At 48.8% G+C, this 21,372-nt stretch overlaps 1 protein-coding gene across 8 annotated transcripts in view; it reads right to left on the bottom strand.

Moving 5' to 3' along the window:
- ppp1r9a (protein phosphatase 1, regulatory subunit 9A) overlaps positions 1–21,372 on the bottom strand; it is a 401,146-nt gene that overhangs the window by 118,508 nt on the left and 261,266 nt on the right. For 7 of the 8 annotated variants that reach the window (XM_038797554.1, XM_038797547.1, XM_038797553.1 and 4 more), the window contains one exon: positions 7,391–7,441. In XM_038797554.1, the coding sequence (XP_038653482.1) occupies positions 7,391–7,441 (51 nt within the window). The remainder of the gene's footprint in view (positions 1–7,390; positions 7,442–21,372) is intronic. The other variant, XM_038797548.1, reaches the window with a different exon arrangement.

Below are 21,372 nucleotides of genomic sequence, written 5' to 3' on the forward strand. Positions count from 1 at the left end.
TGATTCACAGCACCAGAGTCCCAGGTTCGATTCCCGGCTTGGGTCACTGTCTGTGCGGAGTCTGCACGTTCTCCCTGTATCTGTATGCGTTTCCTCCGGTTGCTCAGGTTTCCTCCCACAAGTCCCGAAAGAAGTGCTGTTAGGTAATTTGGACATTCTGAATTCTCCCTCCGTGTACCCGAACAAGCACCTGAATATGGCGGCTAGGGGCTTTTCACAGTGACTTCATTGCAGTGTTAATGTAAGCCTACTTGTGATAATAAAGATATTATATATTAAGCGGTGGTCACTCCTACTAATACTGTCACAGACACCTGCGACAGGTAGATTGGTGAGGACAAGATGTACTGGTTCAGCTAGCTCCATCAATAGTGGTGCGACCAAGCCACTCTTAGTGATGGACATTGAAGTCCCCCACTCATTGTGTGCCCTTGGCATCCTCAGCCCTGTGGGACAGGGCATACGCAATGATAGTGATGTCTGGGACATTGACTGTCAGGTATGATTCAGTGAGTATGACTATGTCAGGTTGTTACTTGACTAATGTGTAAGACAGCTGTCTTAATTTTGGCACAAGGACCCAGATGTTGAGCAGGACTTTGCAAAGCTGATAAGAGTTGGGTGTTCCATTGTCATTGATGCGCCTGGGTTGATGCCAAGCGGTGAAACCAGTTTTTTTCTTTTTTTGAAGTTTCTATAAGTTTGGTACAACCAGGTGCCTTGCTGGGCCATTTCAGAGGGCCATTGAGAGTTTTGAGTCGCATGTATGCCAGATCAGATAAAGACAGCAGATCTCTTTCTTTAAAGGATATTAGTAAACCAAATCAGTTTAATGACAATCAATGATAGTTTCATGATCAGCATTGCTGCGCTTTCAATTACAGATTTAATATTAACTGAATGTATAAATTAAATTTCAATTCCACGAGCTGCTAGAGGGGTGTTTGAAGCCATTACCCCATAGCATTAGCCAGGGCCTCAGGATTATCAGACCAGTGACATTACCACCATGCCCAGTCTCAGCAAGGGTGATAGGTAAGAATAGAATAATCTTTATTAGTATCACAAGTAGGCTTACATTAACACTGCAACGAAGTTACTGTGAAAATGAGTGAGGATGAGGGTCAGGTAGCAGGGTAGCATGGGGGGCAGCAGGGTAGCATGGGGGGCAGCAGGGTAGCATGTTGGGGCAGCAGGGTAGTTAGCATAAATGCTTCACAGCTCCAGGGTCCCAGGTTCGATTCCCGGCTGGGTCACTGTCTGTGTGGAGTCTGCACGTCCTCCCCCTGTGTGCGTGGGTTTCCTCCGGGTGCTCCGGTTTCCTCCCACAGTCCAAAGATGTGCGGGTTAGGTGGATTGGTCATGCTAAATTGCCCGTAGTGTCCTAATAAAAGTAAGGTTAAGGAGTGGGGGGTTGTTGGGTTACGGGTATAGGGTGAATACGTGGGTTTGAGTAGGGTGATCATGGCTCGGCACAACATTGAGGGCCGAAGGGCCTGTTCTGTGCTGTACTGTTCTATGTTCTAGGTGCTGCGTTTAAAGTGGTCAGAAGGTTCAATTATATAAAGATGGGCTGCTGATTGCTACGGCAGCAGCAGGCAGAGATTTATTTTGGAAACTGAGCTGAGAGAGTTAATCTGCCCGTTCTAGACTTTGCTAGCCTCCATTTTCTTTGGTCGTAGGCCCATCTCCTGGTCACTTAAGGAGGATCCTACCTGTGGATAGTGTTGAGATGGAGGCAGATTACAACAACGGGATTATTGGCATCTTTGATTCCTACATCCAACTTGAAAATACTATCCCTATAAACGAGATGATATTTTGAAGGTTGCCTACTGATGGCCCTCAAAGCCCCTGCCTGTCTCAGGTGGTATGGTCTTTTTAATATGCAGATTTGATCAGAGGAACATTGATAGCCATTTTAGGTTTCATCTAGTCAAAGCCTATGCTATGCACACACTGACCAGTTCCAGAGCAATTGTTATGACCTAGACAAATGCACAGTAGATCTAGCCGCACTACTCCGCAGGTCACATCATTAGTGTAAAACTTTAATTCACAAACCAAAATATCAATTGATTACCTTTGCTGCCATTAGACCAAGAACAAAAGAGACTTTAACCAGTCTTCTTTCAATAAACTCAATGATTGATTTATACTAAAACAAAATTTCTTATGAGAACAAGATGCAAAAACTGACACACACAGTTGTACTCAGGAAGCAAACTGTCTATCCCTTTTTTAAAATACCCTAGCATGCAGACACACATGTGCACACATACAGATAGGACTCTCTACAGAGATTGATTTTTGAGGATAGGCTTTATAACATTCAGGTCAAATATGCAGGGTTTCAATGCTGTCGATCTGGTGCTCCCTCGTGTGACCTGGTCGATGTCTGGAGGTTCGCACCGATGGAGCTTAGGCATGGCGGAGAATAGAGAGCTGGATGATTTCTAGTCATCTCTGCTTTTCAGGTTTCCAAATGCAAACAAGTTACACTCAGACGAGGATTCTCTGGCTGCAGATGGATAACCACACGGAAATTCAGGCAAGGCAGGGAGAGCATGAGTTAGGGCAGCCTTAATTTTCAGCTTATTCCCCAAAACACAGAGTTCAAAAACAACAGGTCCAAAACATAAAGCTCGACTCTGTCATGTGATTTGCAGTAAATCACTAGCCTTTGCCTTTCCCAGTTTATTCCCCATCAATTAAAGGGATGCAGTTCAAAACAAGAAAACATCTCCTCCCCCTCAAGTATCATGCTGGTCAGGTGATTATTTGGAAAAAGGCAGGCTTGCTCCCAATTGGCTAGCGAGGCATTATAGTCGTGGCACAGCTGTCATCCCCATCCTCCACCAGCGCAGATCACACACCTTGGTGGGAAATGTTAGTGGACCGGCTTCTGGGGCACAATCTGGTGAGCACCACACTGCAGCTGATGTACATCTGGTGGAGGCAGGAATCCCCAGGCAAGACAGCCGAGGTCTGCTGGATTCCAGGACCCAGCTGGGTCCCAGCCTGATGCTGAGCCTCTGGAAGCGGGTTACCCAGAGCTGATGGGACCATAGGGAGCGGCCGGGACATTCAGAGGGAGATGACAGCATCACTCCAGCAGATCCATATCCGCTTGGAGGAATTCCAGAGGCTACGGGAGCAGGAGATGGCACCGATAATGAGTGGCACCAAGGCAAACACTGCTAGGTTGACCACAGTGGAGAGCCTGGTGCATGAGGTTGGCACCATGAGTGAAGGTGTCCAAGGCATCGCACAGTCGGTGACGGCCACGTCTGAGGGTCTCGGCAGGATTTCTGCCTCGCTGGGGGATGCCATCCAGAACCAGGCTAACCTTGATGAGGTTTTGCGGGACATGTCCCGCTCTCAGATGGGCATGACCGAGGGTCTGCGGAGCTTGTCCCAATCACAGGTGGGCATGTCTGAGGTGCTGCAGAGCTGAGAAGCATTGCCAAGGACAGCACATTAAACTACTTTTTCGCAACCATTATGATGCCTTTCACTTTTTTCCACAATGCTGGCTGACCCCCTAGACCCTTTGCCCATCTCTCCAGACAAATTCCCCTCCCTGCGACATCCACCCACCCTCCCACCATGGTCATGTCCACGGAGCTGTGTTCCACCCCCTGGGTGTTCTGAAGTTGACTGCTGCATGTGTGGTGTTACCTCCCACAGTATAAAAGTACAGTGTCTGTGCATCAAGGTGTGATTGGAATGCTAGGCAATGACTCCCACATGCTACATTGCCTGTCTACCCACGGGAATCCACTTGGCATGTGTCAAGTGCTCGCCTAATGACGATTGCCAGTTCCCTATTAGCGTTAGCCTTCAGCCGTGCAGCCAGAGTCCTCAGCAGTCGGTAGGGGTTATGGGTGATTGGTGGAGCAGACGGGCAGGGACAAGGGTTGCTCCTGGTATAGGGTTGGGATCCAGGGGTTGGCATGGTGGTGCCACGAGCGATACCCCCCTCCCCCAGTGCCTCCCGCCTGCACTCTCCCATGGTGGCCCACCCCTGTGGAGGGTCCCCCACACCCCGCCGAGCACTGGGGTGGTAAGCCCAGCACACCCGGGCTCTTTGACTGTGAGAACAGATTGCTACTCACCTCCTCAGCTCCCCACTGAAGTCCTTCCGCCAGGCTCACATTTTTCCAAAAGGAATACTAATCGGCGCCAGAGCGAACACCTGCTGGGGAGGCCGATGAATGACGGGAGGCCGTTAGATATGGGGTAGCTCTCGTTGATTGTATGGAAATGGGGCTTAAGTGATGATAATTGGTTTTGCGCCATATTACGGCAAGATCCCGATTTTGTCTTTGAGAGCGGGGCAGTTGCATTGCAAACTAGCGCCCGGCACGGATCTCGTATTTGCCTCTCCCGCTATTGACCGGGCTCGTTACGCTTGAGCACGAGTGTAACGAGGCCAGAAGATCACACCCATGGTTTTCTAACACAATGAAGCCAGAGACGCAGTTAAAATAAGTTTCGAATTATTTTGGTCGGCTGAGAAGAGGAGTGCTCCCCTAGCTTCCAATAAAATAATCTTGGCCACTGACATCGAGAGAACTACACACACGGTGATCGTGACTTACACCCCATTCCCCAAGCTTACCTTCAAGCGACCACGGATGCTGATATTGGAAGCCTTAAATTAGCAAGTAGCATTGGAATGCCTTGTGGCTTGTCAGCCTGATGTTAATGAGGCTAATGTCTTGTTAATCTCTCTTTGGCATGAATACATGTCCTCCAGTTGGTTACCCAATGGACAATTTTGACTGCTCAGAAGTTTATTGTCGATCAGCATGATATTGATTTTTTGTACAACGATCATGGAGAAACATGTGATATTCTTACACAGATAAGTAGGCTTAGAAATGTTGGGCCTTGTATCTCATGTAAATTAGCCTAGCAAGTTGCAGACACATGCTGGATACAGGCAGTTTGCTGGTGAATTGGCATTTCAAGTAACTGTCTCACTAGCAGCAGTCTTGTGGTAATTTACTAAAATTCGCTGGATTCTGGGACGGTTCCGGCAGGTTGGATTGGATTGGATTTGTTTATTGTCACGTGTACCGAGGTACAGTGAAAAGTATTTTTCGGCAAGCAGCTCAACAGATCATTCAGCACATGGGAACAAAAAGGGAATTAAACAAAATTCAAGAAAATACATAATAGGGCAACACAAGATATACAATGTAACTACATAAGCATTGGCATTGTTGGCATCGGATGAAGCATGCAGGGTGTAGTGTTAATGAGGTCAGTCAATAAGAGGGTCATTTAGGAGTCTGGTGACAGTGGGGAAGAAGCTGTTTTTGAGTCTGTTTGTGCGTGTTCTCAGACTTCTGTATCTCCTGCCCGAAGGAAGAAGTTCGAAAAGTGAGTAAGCCAGGTGGGAGGGATCCTTGATTATGCTGCCTGCTTTCCTCAGGCAGCGGGAAGTGTAGATGGAGTCCATGGATGGGAGGCAGGTTTGTGTGATGGACTGGGCGGTATTCACGACTCTCTGAAGTTCCTTGAGGTCCTGGGCCGAGCAGTTGCCATACCAGACTGTGATGCAGCCCGATAGGATGCTTTCTATGGTGCATCTGTAAAAGTTGGTAAGGGTTAATGTGGACATGCCGAATTTCCTTAGTTTCATGAGGAAGTATAGGCGCTGTTGCGCTTTCTGGGTGATAGCGTCGACGTGAGTGGACCAGGACAGATTTTTGGTGATGTGCACCCCTAGGAATTTGAAACTGCTAACCATCTCCACCTCGGCCCCGTTGATGCTGACAGGGGTGTGTACAGTACTTTGCTTCCTGAAGTCAATGACCAGCTCTTTAGATTAAAGCTCATGGGATTGTGGGGGGGAAGTGTATTGAGGTGGATAGAAAACTGGCTGGCAGAGAAGAAACAAAGAGTAGGGATTAATGAGTCCTTTTCAAATTGGCAGGCAGTAACTCGTGGGGTACCACAGGGATAGGTGCTGGGACCCCAGCTATTCACAATATATATTAATGATTTGGATGAGGGAACAAAATATAACATCACAAAGTTTGCAGATGATACCAAGTTGGGTGGGCGGGTGAACTGTGAAAAGGATGCAGAGATCCTACAGCATGACCTGGACAGGTTGGGGGAGTGGGCAAATCAATTGCAGATGCAGTATAATTTGGATACGTGTGAGGTTATTCACTTTGGAAGCAGGGATGTGTTGTGTGCAGTTTTGTCTCCTTTTCTGAGGAAGGATGTTCTTGCTCTCAAGGGAGTGCAGCAATGGTTTACCAGATTGATTCCAGGAATGGCAGGACTGTTATATGAAAAATGAAATGAAATGAAAATCGCTTATTGTCACGAGTAGGCTTCAATGAAGTTACTGTGAAAAGCCCCTAGTCGCCACATTCCGGCGCCTGTTCGGGGAGGCTGTTACGGGAATCGAACCGTGCTGCTGGCCTGCCTTGGTCTGCTTGGTCAAAGCCAGCGATTTAGCCCAGTGTGCTAAACAGCCCCTTATAAGGAGAGATTGACTAGGTTAGGATTGTTCTCGCTAGAGTTCAGAGGAATAAGAGGCGATCTCGTAGAGACGTTTAAAATTCTAACAGGAATAGACAGGATAGATGCAGGGAAGATGTTCCCGATCGTGTGTGTGATCAGAACCGGGGTCACAGTCTGAGGATTCAGGGTAAACCATTTCAGACAGAGATGAGGAGACATTTCTTCACCCAAAGAGCGGTGAGCCTGTGGAATTCATTACCAAAGGAAGTAGTTGATGCTGAAACATTGAATATATTCATGAGGTGGCTAGATATGGCACTTGGGGCAAATGGAATCAAAGGTTATGGGGAGGAAGCTGGATTAGGCTATTGAGTTGGATGATCAGCCATGATTGTGATAAATGGCACAGCAGACTCGAAGGGCCAAAAGGCCTCCTCCTGCTCCTGTCTTCTGTGTATCTTTGTATTTACTCCCTTGACTCTTGCCTTCCTTTGCTCAATTATCAGGGGCCATTTCTTTGATATACCTTAAACCTACTCTTTGGAAACTCTCCTATAAACCCATCACTTCAACTCCTTTTTCAATCTTTGAAAACCTCTTTCAGACTAATCTCTCCAACCCATCCTTTCAACCATGTTTCCTACCTCTTCTCTTTCTGAAAGACACGCAGTTTTCATCTTTGATCTACCTTTGGGTCAAAATAGTTCTCGTTTTAAGGGCTATAAGCATGGTCTTCACTTAAGCATCAAGAGATTAAAATTATTTTTTATGCTTAGTTACCTACAAGGGTGTAGCTTTAAAATTTTGCACATACCATCACAATCTTGTACACCTTTGAACAAAGTATAATGAAGCACTGTTGATACACAACTGCACTGTAATGATTATTAAAAAAACTTACCAAAAACCTCATCTGGATCACCTGACTTGATGGTTGAAGTTTCAACGTCTTCTGTGAATGATTAAAGAATCTTTCTGTTACCAACAAGCACCACAAATACATATTCATCTGTGAAATCAAGTGAAATATCTTCAAAGATAATCTATTGTTCTTTTCCAATTATCTTCTATTCTATGTCTACACGTGTTAGTAATTTGTTTATTTCTGATACAATATACAGATACTAGAACTGAGAACATACAGCTACCACAAAAGACTGAACTGGTTTGGGCTCTTTCCTTGAGCAAATAGGTATGGTGATGACATAGACATAGACATAGGACAGTACAGTACAGAACAGGCCCTTCGGCCCTCGATGTTGTGCCGAGCAATGATCACCCTAATTAAACCCACGTAACCCGTATACCCGTAACCCAACAATCCCCCCATTAACCTTACACTACGGGCAATTTAGCATGGCCAATCCACCTAACCCTAAAAGATGATGTTTCCACTTGTCGGGGAATTCAAAACTAGAGATTATAAATATAAGAAAGTCACTACTGTTGTAAGAGTTGTTTGGTGTCAAGCCAAGAGGTCGGAGGCTTGTATGGTTGAGCATTAAGTATTTATTAAGAACTCATCACACACACACACACACACACACACACACACACACACACAGTCTACTATCATGTGACTCTTAACCATACCGTGGATGGTATGGATTACTGGAGAAAGTCCAGAGTGATTCTCCATTTTGAAGGGGCTTGCAGGGCCCCGGAGTGCTCCAAACAGCTCTGGCTGCCGATACGGGGCCCTGAACCTCCGGCTGCAGGTCCATGCCTGCGGCGGCGGCCCCGTGCAACATGGCAGACCCACACAGCAAGCCGTCCCCAACAATATAGGCGCCCAGATCGCGCACGCCCACTAATCGGTGGCCCCCGATCGTGAGCCTGGCCGTCCTGGAGGCCCCCCCCCCCCGTGACGTCCCCCCCCCCCCCCCCCCCACGTGACGTATTTCCCAGTCCCCCACCAGGGCCCCCGCGGACTGGGTCCGCAGCCGCCACTCTGAGCTCCCGCTGGGTGGAACCATGAGAGAATCACGCTGGCGGGAACTCGGCCAGCTTCCGGCAGAGAATTGCTGTGGGGGCCTTTTTCAATGGCCCCGACTGGTGCTGCGTCGACCGCGCAAGCGCCGCGACTGGCAGAGAATCGTGGGAAGGCATCGGACCCGATCGTGGTCTGACGTGCCATTCTCCTCCCCCTGCCGAGCGCGATTTCGGCGCGGAGAATCCCGCCCATGGTTCTCCAAATCCACATTAACCCGTATTCTGTTGAATTCCTCCCTCAATTCCTTATCCAAATATATTTATAGTACAATCTTCTTTACTTTACTTGCAACCCCTTCTCCCCCACCTCAAGTCTCTGACTTTATATAAAGGTCTGGAGGCTCGACAATTCTTCCAGATCTCATTCTGTTACATTTGGAGGAATGGTAGTCTCAGTTGTTTTGGGTTGGCCTTGTTGGTTTGGCATTGAAATGTTAGTACCCTGTATTTCCAACACTTGGTCGATTTGATTCGCCTTTTGCGCTCCTTCAACTTGCATTTTTCTTTATGGACAATCAGTTTGCTTTGTTCAGACACCGTGAGTTTGTCCCATTTTTCCAGTGTTCACTGCGTTCATTCCTAGAATGAACTTGGATTTTCGTTTTTCATGGGGTCTGCCATGTTCCTGCTGGATGGTGATGTTTCAAAAATGGAACATTCATTTCCAATTGTTTCACAATTGTAACCAAATATTTGTTCACTCTCTTATTTGCAATTCTCTTTCAACCTGGTGAATCTTTTCATTCAAATCAGCATCGATTCTGCCTTTGTTTCAAAGTTATCTGTGAAACCCTTTTACAAGTTCAAAAAACTTCAGCTGAGCATTCAGTTCTGTTTGGAATCTTACTTCCTCAGTCACTAACTGCTCCTTGGACGCTTTCAATTCACTTGTTAGTCTGTCAATCTGTTTTGTAGAATTTCTCTTTTTTACTTTCAAAGCCTAGATTTTTTCAATTACTTCACTTTGAGTATTCAGGTAATTCACCGAGTATCTTCCACTGTTCTTCCACTCTGCTGTTCAAGACAATCTTCATGCTGCTGAAGGTTTATGTACTCCTTTTGCATTTGATCTCAAAGGACAATTAGTTAGCTATTATTTCAACTGTTTATTTTCTTGTTGACCATTTGCTATTTCTCGCTGTGCTTCAAAGCATTGCTTTGTTACTCCAGATCTTTCCAATGGAGCCTTTTGAGAACTAGTATTCAACTTCTTCAGCTCATGGGTTGGATTCTCCCAAAATGGGGCTATATCCCCACTCCGGGAGCGTAAAAACACAGGCGTTGCACTCCCGAGTTTACTGAAAAAAATACAAGCCGATTCACTTCTTTCAGGGGACTAGCATTTCCGGTTTCGAGTCCACGCATGCGCAGGGCGGCGGTCTCCAGCGGCCGCGCCGAACGCCATTGCACCCTTTCCAATGCTTCCATATCCTTCCTATAATGCGGCGACCAGAATTGCACACAATACTCCAAATGCGGCCACACCAGAGTTTTGTACAGCTGCAACATGACCTCATGGCTCCGAAACTCAATCCCTCTATCAATAAAAGCTAACACACTGTACGCTTTCTTAACAACCCTCTCAACCTGGGTGGCAACTTTCAGGGATCTATGTACATGGACACCGAGATCTCTCTGCCCATCCACACTACCAAGAATCTTACCATTAGCCCAGTACTCTGTCTTCCTGTTATTCCTTCCAAAATGAATCACCACACACTTTTCTGCATTAAACTCCATTTGCCACCTTTCAGCCCAGCCCTGCAGCATATCTATGTCCCTCTATAACTTGTAACATCCTTCCGCACTGTCCACAACTCCACCGACTTTAGTGTCATCTGCAAATTTACTCACCCATCCTTTTACGCCCTCCTCCAGGTCATTTATAAAAATGACAAACAGCAGTGGCCCCAAAACAGATCCTTGTGGTACACCACTAGTAACTGGACTCCAGTCTGAACATTTCCCATCAACCACCACCCTTTGTCTTCTTCCAGCTAGCCAATTTCTGACCCAAACTGCTAAATCACCCTGAATCCCATGCCTCCGTATTTTCTGCAATAGCCTACCGTGGGGAACCTTATCAAACGCTTTACTGAAATCCATATACACCACATCAACTGCTTTACCCTCATCCACCTGTCTGATCACCTTCTCAAAGAACTCAATAAGGTTTGTGAGGCACGACCTACCCTTCACAAAACCGTGTTGACTATCTCTAATCAAATTATTCCTTTCCAGATGATTATACATCCTATCTCTTATAAACCTTTCCAAGACTTTGCCCACAACAGAAGTAAGGCTCACTGGTCTATAGTTACCGGGGTTGTCTCTACTCCCCTTCTTGAACAACGGGACAACATTTGCTATCCTCCAGTCTTCTGGCACTATTGCTGTAGACAAAGATGACTTAAAAATCAAAGCCAAAGGCTCAGCAATCTCCTCCCTAGCTTCCCAGAGAATCCTAGGATAAATCCCATCCGGCCCAGGGGACTTATCTATTTTCACTCTTTCCAGAATTGCTAACACCTCCTCCTTATGAACCTCAAACCCTTCTAGTCTCGTAGCCTGTATCTTAGTATTCTCCTGCGTGAATACTGACGAAAAATATTCATTTGGCACCTCTCCTATCTCCTCGGACTCCACGCACAACTTCCCACTACTGTCCTTGACTGGCCCTACTCTTACCCTAGTCATTCTTTTATTCCTGACATATCTATAGAAAGCTTTAGGGTTATCCTTGATCCTACCTGCAAAAGACTTCTCATGTCCCCTCCTGGCTTCTTAGCTCTCTCTTTAGGTCCTTCCTAGCTAACTTGTAACTCTCGAGCGCGCTAACTGAACCTTCACATTTCATCTTTACATCTGGTTGAGTTTTGCCAACTCTCACTTTGATTTGCCAACAATTGCATTCAGAGTTGTTATTTCCTCCTGGTACTTTAGTTACATCTAAGAAATTTGTAGATCCAGTTCTTGAGCAGTTTGGTTTATTGAAGACTTTAATTTATCGTGCATTTTCAGAAGTATATACTCAGCTTTAATTTTGTGTTTCAGATCTTTCAATTCAGCTTTGAGACACACCTTTTCCAACCTCATTTCATTTGCCTTTTGCATGTTTTGTATGTTTTGGAATTCATCAGATAGCTTTCCTTCATTCACAGTCAGCTGCCCATGCCACCTGCTTCTGGGAATGTGTTGAGCTTCCCAAAAAGAGACATTTTCATGACATCTGGAATGTTCTTGGCATCTCTGGTGATTTCATGTGGTTTGCTCGGCTAAGATCTTTTCTCCTTTCATTGCTTTGCTGTGGGATTTTCTGTCCCTTGTTTGAAGCTCTGTGCACTGCACAACATTAAAAATATCTATCAAAGATTTCTAACATTTCACTGAAGCTGGACTCAACAATACCTTGCAATAGGATTAATTCCTCTGCAGATTTACAAAGTCAGTAGGCAAAGGCTTTTATCTGGACTTTTTCTGACTCCCACCTGATGTACTCCTGTACTTTAGAAATTCTTTTCTCAAGGATGTGAAATTTAGCATTAGGTTTGGCCCATGGATAAGTAGAAAATTGTTCTGGATGAGTGGAATTCTGATCCATGGTTAAATTTTTTTAAAGTGTAAGATCTGCTTTAAGAGCTTCATAAATTTCAAGATGGCACCGCCATTCACTTGGAACAAAGAGATTTCTCACACTTGCCAGTTTTGGCAGGCTTCATTATAATGGCAATCTCGCCCAGCTTAAAGAAAATGCTTTCTCAACAGTATCCTTTTGCCTGCAGTACCCTTTTGCTCAGTGTTTATATTTAAAGTTGCAAATTCATTGAATCCAGACTTTTGAGTGCCTTTAGATGGATTTTAAAAACTGGGATTCTCCCAGAGTATTCAATCAACTATTTATTTAAAAAAATTTGAAGCAAGCTCAGCTGCTAAGGTGCTAACTCACAGATTGGGTTTTAGTGACTGCTTTTTTCAAACTGAGCTTCTGACTCTTAAATTTTTTAAGATTTCCCAGGACTTGTAGCCTGGAACTTTAAAAAATTTAGCTCATCCTTGCTAGATGTGCTGACAACATGTTCTGCGATTTGAAGCTGGACTTTCAACAATGATGTATTTGGAGTCTTCTGCTGCAGTAAAGAATTTTATTTTTTTGCCTTCAGCTGGCAAGCCTTTTTGAAGCTTTTTCTTGGTGATTTATTCCTCTGCACCTGTGCTTTTGAAGCTTTGTTTCAGGTCAAACAACTTTTTGAATGAAAATCGGCATTCCCAAAGTTGCCACGACGTTGTTCGGGTTTTTTGGTGTCTCACAGAGGTCTGGAGGCTTGTATTGTTTAGCATTAAGTGTTTATTAACAACTCATAACTATATACATATCTACGGTACAGGCCTGCATGGGTGCTGTCTCCATGCTCCTTCCAGACTCTACTACACACAGTCTATCATGTGATTCCTTACATTACTCTGCTAGACATCCATAAGCTACAAATTCTAAATCCAGTAAGGAATTCTGAAGAAATTTCTTTACCCAGCAAGCAGTTAAAAAATTAAACTGGCTGCAAAGTGATTGAGGTTAAGAGCTAGATGCATTTAAGGGGAGCAAGATCAACACATGCTACAGAGAGGAGAGGGTCAATTCAAACTGCACCTATTTCCTCTTACCTGTTCATATGCAGACGGAGTTTTGAATTCATTTAAAAAAATCAGTAGAGTTTAAAATCCCTTGTTTTCATGTGACCCAATTGTACCAATAATCCATAGCAATCTTGAGTTAGAATTAACTCAGAATGTTAGCTTATTTTAAATATTCAAAATTGGAAAAATGAGTATATTCACAGTGAACCGTTGAATGAGACAGAGCAAAGAAACTTTGCAGTATACAGACAACAAAAAAATGAATATGACTTCATGCGAGTTCCAGAGTAGAATTATTTTCTGCTGTCTTTCTGGCTGGTTAAACAATACAAAAATCCTTGAAATGAGTTATTTTGCATTGCAATGGGATTTTCGGTGTTTAGACCATCTGGCAGGGGTTGATCAGAGACTTTTTGAATCAAGTAGGCCTTGTGCAGTTGAGGCTGCGTACCGAGTCTGGCAATTAGGGGTGTGATTCTCTGACCTCGTTACGCTCTCGCTCAAGCGAAACGAGGCCAGTGAATAGCTGGAGAGACCAAAATCGAGAAAGGCAACCAGGCTCTAAACAGTTTGTGATGCAACTGGCCCGCTCCCCTTGGCAAAATCGGGATCTCACTGTAGCATGGCTTGAAACCAATTATCGCCACTTAAGTCTCATTTCCGTAAATTAACGGGAGACACTCCTTATGCTACGGCCTCCCATGATCAGCGCCGGCCCTAGGGTTGCTGGCGCCCCGGGCAAGCTGAACTTCGGCGCCCTTCGGGCGGGGGGGGCGGGGCCGGGGGGGGGGCGGGGGGCGCGGCCGGGAGGCCGGGGGGGGGGGGGGGGGCGGGGCGGGGCCGAGCCCGAGGGGGCCGGGGGCCTGAGGCGGGGGGGGCGAGGCGGGGGGGCGGGGGGCACGAGGCGGGGGGGCTGGGGCCGAGGCGGGGTCCCGAGGCGGGGGGTCGAGCCCGAGGCGGGGCAGAAATCCCGAGGCAGGGGGGGGGTGGGGGGGGGGGCCGAGCCCGAGGGCAGGGGGGGGGGGGCGAGCCCGAGGCGGGGGGGGGGGGGGGCGAGCCCGAAGGCGGGGGGCCGAGCCCGAGGCTGGGGGGGGGGGGGGGGGGGGGGCCGAGCCCGGGCGGGGGGAGGGCCCGAGCCCGAGGCAGGGGGGAGGGCCCGAGGCGGGGGCGGGGGCGTGCCGAGCCCGAGGCGGGGGGAGGGCCGAAGCCCGAGGCGGCGGCCGGCCGAGGCGGGGGGGCGGCGGGGGCGGGCCCGAGGCGGGGGAGGGCCGAGCCCGAAGCGGGGGTGCGGCGTGCCCGAGGCGGAGGGAGCGGGCCCGAGGCGGTGGGGGGGGGCGGGCCCGAGGCGGGGGGGCGGACCCGAGGCGCGGGGGCGAGGGGGGGGGGGGGGGAAGGGGGCAGCCTTGGGGGAGGGCGGCCACCGCGCATGCGCTGGTTGGCACCGGCCCAACTGCGCATGCGCGGGACCCGAGTCTCTGGCGCCCCCTAGCACATGGCGCCCCGGGCGACGGCCCGAGTTGCCGGTGCCTTGGGCCGGCCCTGCCCATGATTCAGTGGCAAGTTCCTGGGGAAATCCCTGTCCCTGCCTGTCTGCCCCACCGAACACCCATACTCCCCACCGACTGCCAAGGCCTCTGGCCTTGCGGATGAAGGCTATTGCTAATAGGGAATTGGCAATCGTGGTTAAGTGAGCACAACCCAAATGGCTTCCCGTGGGTGGGCGGGCTATGTAGCATGTGGGAGTCATTGTCTAGCATCAAAATCACTCCATGATGCCTGGACACTGTGCTTGGCCACTGCGGGAGGCAACACCACACACGCAACAGCCAACATCCAAACACCCAAGGGGGTAGGACACAGCTCCGGGGACATGCCCACAGCCGGAGGGTGGGTGAATGCCATGGGGAGAGGGTGATGCCTGGAGAGATGGGCCAAGGGTTCGGGGGTCAGCCCCCATTGCGGAAGAAGGTGACAGAGGCATCACACTGGTTGTGCACAAAAGTGTTCATTGTATTTGGCAATTCCCCACCCTCCCAATGTGCTGCCCTCTCTCCTTGGGGTTTGCCTGGCATTCGCCCTGAAACGGAGGGGCCGCTGGTTCGAGCACCGGCTGCCTCTGCATCACCTGCCTCTGCCAGCCCTGGCGGTTCCCCATTGTCAGCATTATCGCATTGACGCCCTTGGCGATGCTCCTCAGTGACTGGGACATGCTCTGCAGTGCCTTGGCACTACCCACCTGCGACTACGACAAGCTCCGCAGCACCTCGACCATTCCCCTCTGAGATCGGGACATGTCCCACAGAACCTCATCAAGGTCTGCCTGGCACTGGTGACATCCCCCAGCGAGGCGGACATTCTGTCGAGACCCTCAGTCATTGTCGTCACTGAATGCAAGACGACTTGGACACTTCACTAATGGCGCCGATATCGTGCACCACGCTCTCCGCTGCGGTTGCCACCATAGTGTTTGCCTCGGTGCCACGCATTGCCCATGACATCCCCTGCACCGTAGCCTCTGGGACTCCTCCAGGCGACTATGGATCTGCTGGAGTGGTTGCTGACACCTCACTCTGAATGAGCCAGCTGCACCCTTTCATCTCCATCAGTTCCGGGATGACCTCTTCCACAGGCTGAGGTGTGTGTATCTGCGCTGGTGGAGGGTGGGGATGAAAGCTGTGCTGCGACTATTATGGTGGCATCCTCAGAGCTCTCCCCCAAGATGTTCTCCTGGGAGGCTGGACAGGGTGCCACCCGGGATGGGCTGGCGCCGTCGGCTGAAGGACCTGCGGGATAATGGACATATGGTCAGTGGGAAGGATGGGTCAGTCAGTAAGGCCAACTCACATTTAACAGGTCTGTTTGGTGAGGCCTGGTCATTCCTCACCTCTGTAGCGTCTGCCAGCCTCCGCATTGGTGACCGCCCTGTCCTCGGCCACACTGGTCACCTCCAGGTCACGCTCCTTGAAGCTGGTGAGGATCCTGATGTCTGGCACACCGCCGCCAGTCTGGGCCCTCACTCGATGATTGTGGGACAAAAAAGGGCTCAAACCAACCGAATACTTCTCTGCAAAGTTTTCTCGGCTGATGAGCGGAGATGAGGATGGGGCAAGAAACTGAATAAGCCACAGCGTGTGGTGATCATTTGGTTCCATAGTTTCCAAAGGAAGGAATGGGTGCTGGAGTGAGCATTGTTTGGACGGTAAGAATTTACCATGACATCGGCACTGAGCTGACAAGGCGACGGGCGGCCTTTAGTAAGGTGAAGATGGTCCCGTACAATCTAGGAGTGCAGTATGGGGTGGTCATGTTTGACTCAAAGGACTTTTACTTCAAATTTCTGGAGCAGGTGGAGAGCTTCATCAGAGATGATGGACTGGGTATGGTTTGAGGGGTGGGGGTGAGCTGTTTGGTGGTTGGGGTATTACTGTTCATGTAAATTTGATTTGGTTCAGGTAATGGTAGAGATGGTTAGGTAAGGGTTATATCCTCTTCTGTTTTTCATGTTTACTCTCTTTCGGGCTCAGTAGTTATCAGGACGGTGGGGGGATGGGGATTTTTCTTCCCCTGGCGTAGGTTTTCTCCAATATAGTTAGGGATGAAGATCATAGAGAAGGGATGAGCCTGGGGCAGGAGCAAAGGCGCTGGTTAAGGAATAGGTGGGACCTGGGGAGGCACCTTGGTAGTGCTAGGAAGTTGGCTGGTTAACGGAAGTCAAGTGGGGGGTGGAACTGTTGGGCCAGTTAGATTAGGCTCAATGGGTCTAGAAGGTTGGTGGGGGGGGGGGGGGGGGGGGGGGGGGGGGAGTTAGTGAAGGTGGCAGGCTGTCTGCTGACTGGGGGCGGGAGGGAGGAAACGAACAGTGACTGGGAATTTTTCTTTGTTCCACCAGTTGGATGGAGCAGATCCCCATTTTAGGTGGGCCTATGGCTTTGAAATCATTGGCGAAGCTATGGCCTATCGCAGTGGTAATGGCTGACTCAAGGTTATGAGCGGGTGGGGGGGGGGTGAGAGACCCCCTACAAGTGTGGTCATTTGGAATGTGTGGGGCCTGGGGAGCCCAGTAAAAAGAGCACGGATTTTGCTCAATTAAAGAGTCTGTGGGCCGACGGGATGATTCTTCAGGAGATCCAAATGCACATCCAGTACCAGGTGCACCTTCGGAAGGCTTGGGTGAACCAGGTTTTCCACTCAGGTTCGATAGTAGGATCTGAGATGTGGCAATTCTCATTAATGAAAGGGTCTGGATTTGTTTGGAGAAGGTAACAGAAGATGCAGATGGGCGGTCTATTAGAAGGGAATCAGGTGGTGCTGGTGAATGTATATGCACCGAATTGGGACGATACAATGTTCATGAAGTGATTGTTGGCAACGATGCCAGATCAAGACACCCACTAACTTATAATGGGTGGTGATATGAACTGTGTGCTAGACCCGAGGGTGGACTGCTGTTAACCAAGGCCATTGGTCCCGGGGGGTATGGCGAAGGCGTTACTTGCATTTATGAAGGAAACAGGGGAGGGGGGGTTGAACAATGATAATGGGGAAGTCTCACCCTTGATACTATGGAGGCGATGCAGGTAGTAATCAGGGGAGAAATTATCTTTTAAGACACACATTGATGTGGAGGGGAGGAGGGAACAGGGAAAAACTGGTAGATGACATCATAGAGGTAGATGGCAAATATGTTGGCAGTCCATCCCCAGAATTACTAGCGGATAGGAAAAAATGGAAATGCAGTTCAATTTGATCTGCATGGATGGGGTGGTGCCACAGTTGGGCAAGCCAAAGGGGCAATTTACGAGTATGGAGAGAAGACAAGTCGGCTCTTTGCATATCAAATGAGGAAACAGGAGGCCGAGAAGGAGATTGTCCAGATTACAGCGTGGGATGGGGCTGGTTTCGGCTCAGGAGAAGATGAATGGGGCATTTAGAGTCTTTTCCAGGGAGTTATACAAGTCCGAACCACCTCGGGATGAGAGGGGTATTTTGGAATTTTTGGAGGAGTTAGAGATTTCCCAAGGTGGGGGAGGAGTTGCGGGAGGAACTAGACGCTCCATTGGAGTGGGTCAAGGAGGCGCTGAAGTTGATGCAGTCGAGGAAAGGACCGGGTTCCTATGAATTCCCGATGAAATTTTATAAAACACTTGTAAAGCAGCTGGACCCTCTGTTGTTGGGGACGTTCAGGGATTCCTTTGAGAGAGGCGCCTTGCTGCAGTTGCTAGGGCAGGCGTCGATTTCTCTGCTCCTGAAGAAGTGCAAAGATCCCACAGACTGCGGGTCATATCGTTCGATTTCCCTGCTAAACGTGGACGCGAAGCTTCTAGCTAAAGCTCTGGCGTTAAGCCTGGTCTCCCGGAGGTGGTGGGTAAAGACCAAACTGGATTTGTAAAGGGCGGAGGCTGACAGCAAACGTGAGATGACTGTTAAACGTTGTTCTTATCCCTGGGAAGGGTCTGGTTCCAGAGATCATTGTTTCGCTTGATGTGGAGAAGGCATTCGATTGGGTAGAGTGGGACAACATGTTCATGACACTGGAAAAATTTGGGTTTGGACTGGGCTTCGTAGTGTGGGTGCCACTGCTGCATGTGGCCCCATTTTCCAGTTTTTTCACTAACGAAGTGACTTCTGGCCCTTTTGGCTATACTAGGGGTACTAGGCAGGGTTGTCTGGTGTCCCCTTTGTTATTTGTGTTGGCAATAGAGCTACTAGCCATAGCGCTGAGGGTTTCGAAAACTTGGGAAGGATTAGTTAGGGGAGGGATGAGCATAGGGTCTCGCTATACGCTTACGATTTGTTATTATATGTTAGGGCAGCACGGTAGCATTGTGGATAGCACAATTGCTTCACAGCTCGAGGGTCCCAGGTTCGATTCCGGCTTGGGTCACTGTCTGTGCGTAGTCTGCACATCCTCCCCGTGTGTGCGTGGGTTTCCTCCGGGTGCTCCGGTTTCCTCCCACAGTCCAAAGATGTGCAGGTTAGGTGGATTGGCCATGATAAATTGCCCGTAGTGACCAAAATTGCCCTTAGTGTTAGTTGGGGTTACTGGGTTATGGGGATAAGGTGGAGGTGTTGACCTTGGGTAGGATGCTCTTTCCAAGAGCCGGTGCAGACTCGATGGGCCGAATGGCCTCCTTCTGCACTGTAAATTCTATGAATCCGGAGGCGTCAGTGGGAAATATTACAGGGATCTTGCGTTTTGGGGTCTTTTCTGGCTATAAGCTAAATATAGGAAAGAGCGAGTACTTTGTGGTTGGGGCACCGTGGCGGAGAGGGGGGGCTGAGGGGGTTACCGTTCCGGTTCGCAGTAAGCAATATTTGATATCTGGGGCTCCAGATATCAAATGACTGGGGGAAACTCCGGAGGTTGAATTGCACAAATCTGATGGGGAAGATCAAGGTGGACCTGCAAAGATGGGATGGTCTCCCACTATCCCTGGTGGGCCCAGTACAATCGGTTAAGATGTATATCTTGCCGAGAGTTTTATTCCTATTCTAGTGCCTCCCGGTGTTCCTGCCCAAGGTGTTTTTCAGAGAGATTGACCAGCTTGTGACTGGGTTTATTTGGGCATGTAAGGGACTGAGGATCAGGAGAGTGGTGCTGCAGAGGAAGAGACAAGCAGGAGGCTTGGCCTTGCCAAACTTTCAATATTACTATTGGGTGGCTAATGCTGAAAAGGTGCTGGAGTGGTGCGGGGACTTGGAGGAGCTGTGGTCCGGGTGGAAGCAGAGTCTAAGAGGGGGAAAGCCTGGGGGCATTGATAAGCGCTCCGCTCCTGTTGGTGCCTAAGAAACGCTCGACTAACCCGGTGGTAGTAGCCACGTTAAAAATTTGGAAGCATCACCGTCAACATTTCAATTTGAAGTGTGCCACAAGGCTAGATCCCATCTGTACAAATCAGTCATTTGAGTGTCCTCGGCTGGATACAAGGAGGGAACGATAAAGGGTTGGAGAAGGTGGGAGATTTATTTTTAGACGGTCGGTTTGCTAGCCTAGGGGAGCTGAAGGAGAAATATAGGCTGACAGATACTGTTGGGTTCAGGTATCTCCAGGTCCGTAGCTGGGTTAAAAATTGCCTTCCGGGTGAAGTAGCCTTGCTTGAGTGGATTTTATCCTGCTTGGGGTCGGAGGTAGCCAATACGTCAAACATTTACCAGTGGATGGATAGTGGGGGAGGAGATGGGCTCATTGAGGGAGTGAAGGCAAAGTGGGTAGAAGAGTTAGGGCTAATTTTGGAGGAGGAGGTTTAGAGCGAGGGTCTGAGGAGGGTGAACACGACCTTGTCCTCTGCAAATCTGAGTCTCCTTCAGCGCAAAGTAGTGTTTCGAGGACCTCTCACGAGGCTAGAATGAGCCGGTTTTCCGATGGGGTGGAGGATAGATGCGATCATTGTTCGAAGAAGCTGGAATACCATGCGCACATGTTCTGGTCGTGCTCAAAGCTGGTGGGCTTCTGGAGATCCTTTTTTTTATACCATGTCGGCAATCCTGAACATTGGGTTGGAGCCATACCAGCTGATAGCGATTTTTGGGGTTTCGGACGTTCGGAGCTCCGGATGGTGACAGGATTGATTGATTGATTGATATTTATTGTCACATGCACCGAAGTACAGTGAAAAGTATTTTTCTGCGGCCAAGTACCGTACACAGTACGCACATAATAGACAAAAGAATAATCGACAGAGTACATTGACAGTGGTGCATCAGCAAATAGTGATTGGTTACAAGGCCAAATAAGAGCACCATAGGGCGTTGTGAATAGTGTTCTTACAGGGAACAGATCAGTCTGAGGGAGAGTCGTTGAAGATTCCAATAGCTGTGGGAAGAAGCTGTTCCTCTGTCTGGATGTGCGGGTCTTCAGACTTCTGTATCTTCTGCCTGATGGAAAGGTCTGGAAGAGGGCAAAGCCTGGGGGTGAGGAGTCTCTGACATTGCTGTCTGCCTTCCTGAAGCAGCGGGAGGTGTAGACAGAATCAATGGGAGGATGGCAAGCTTGTGTGATGCGTTGGGCTGAGTTCACCACACTCTACAGTTTCTTGCGATCTTGAGCCGAGCAGCTGCCATACGAAGCTGTAATGCAGCCGGATAGGATGCTCTCTATGGTACACCTGCAGAGGTTTGAGAGAGTCGATGCAGACATGCCGAATTTCTTTAGTTTCCGTAGGAAGTAGAGACGTTGGGCTTTCTTGACTGTTGCATCAACATGAGTGGACCAGGACAGACTGTTGGTGATGGTGACCCCCAGGAACTTAAAGCTATTGA

The sequence above is a fragment of the Scyliorhinus canicula genome, chromosome 5 (assembly GCF_902713615.1).
Source record: "Scyliorhinus canicula chromosome 5, sScyCan1.1, whole genome shotgun sequence".
Lineage (NCBI taxonomy): Eukaryota > Metazoa > Chordata > Chondrichthyes > Carcharhiniformes > Scyliorhinidae > Scyliorhinus > Scyliorhinus canicula.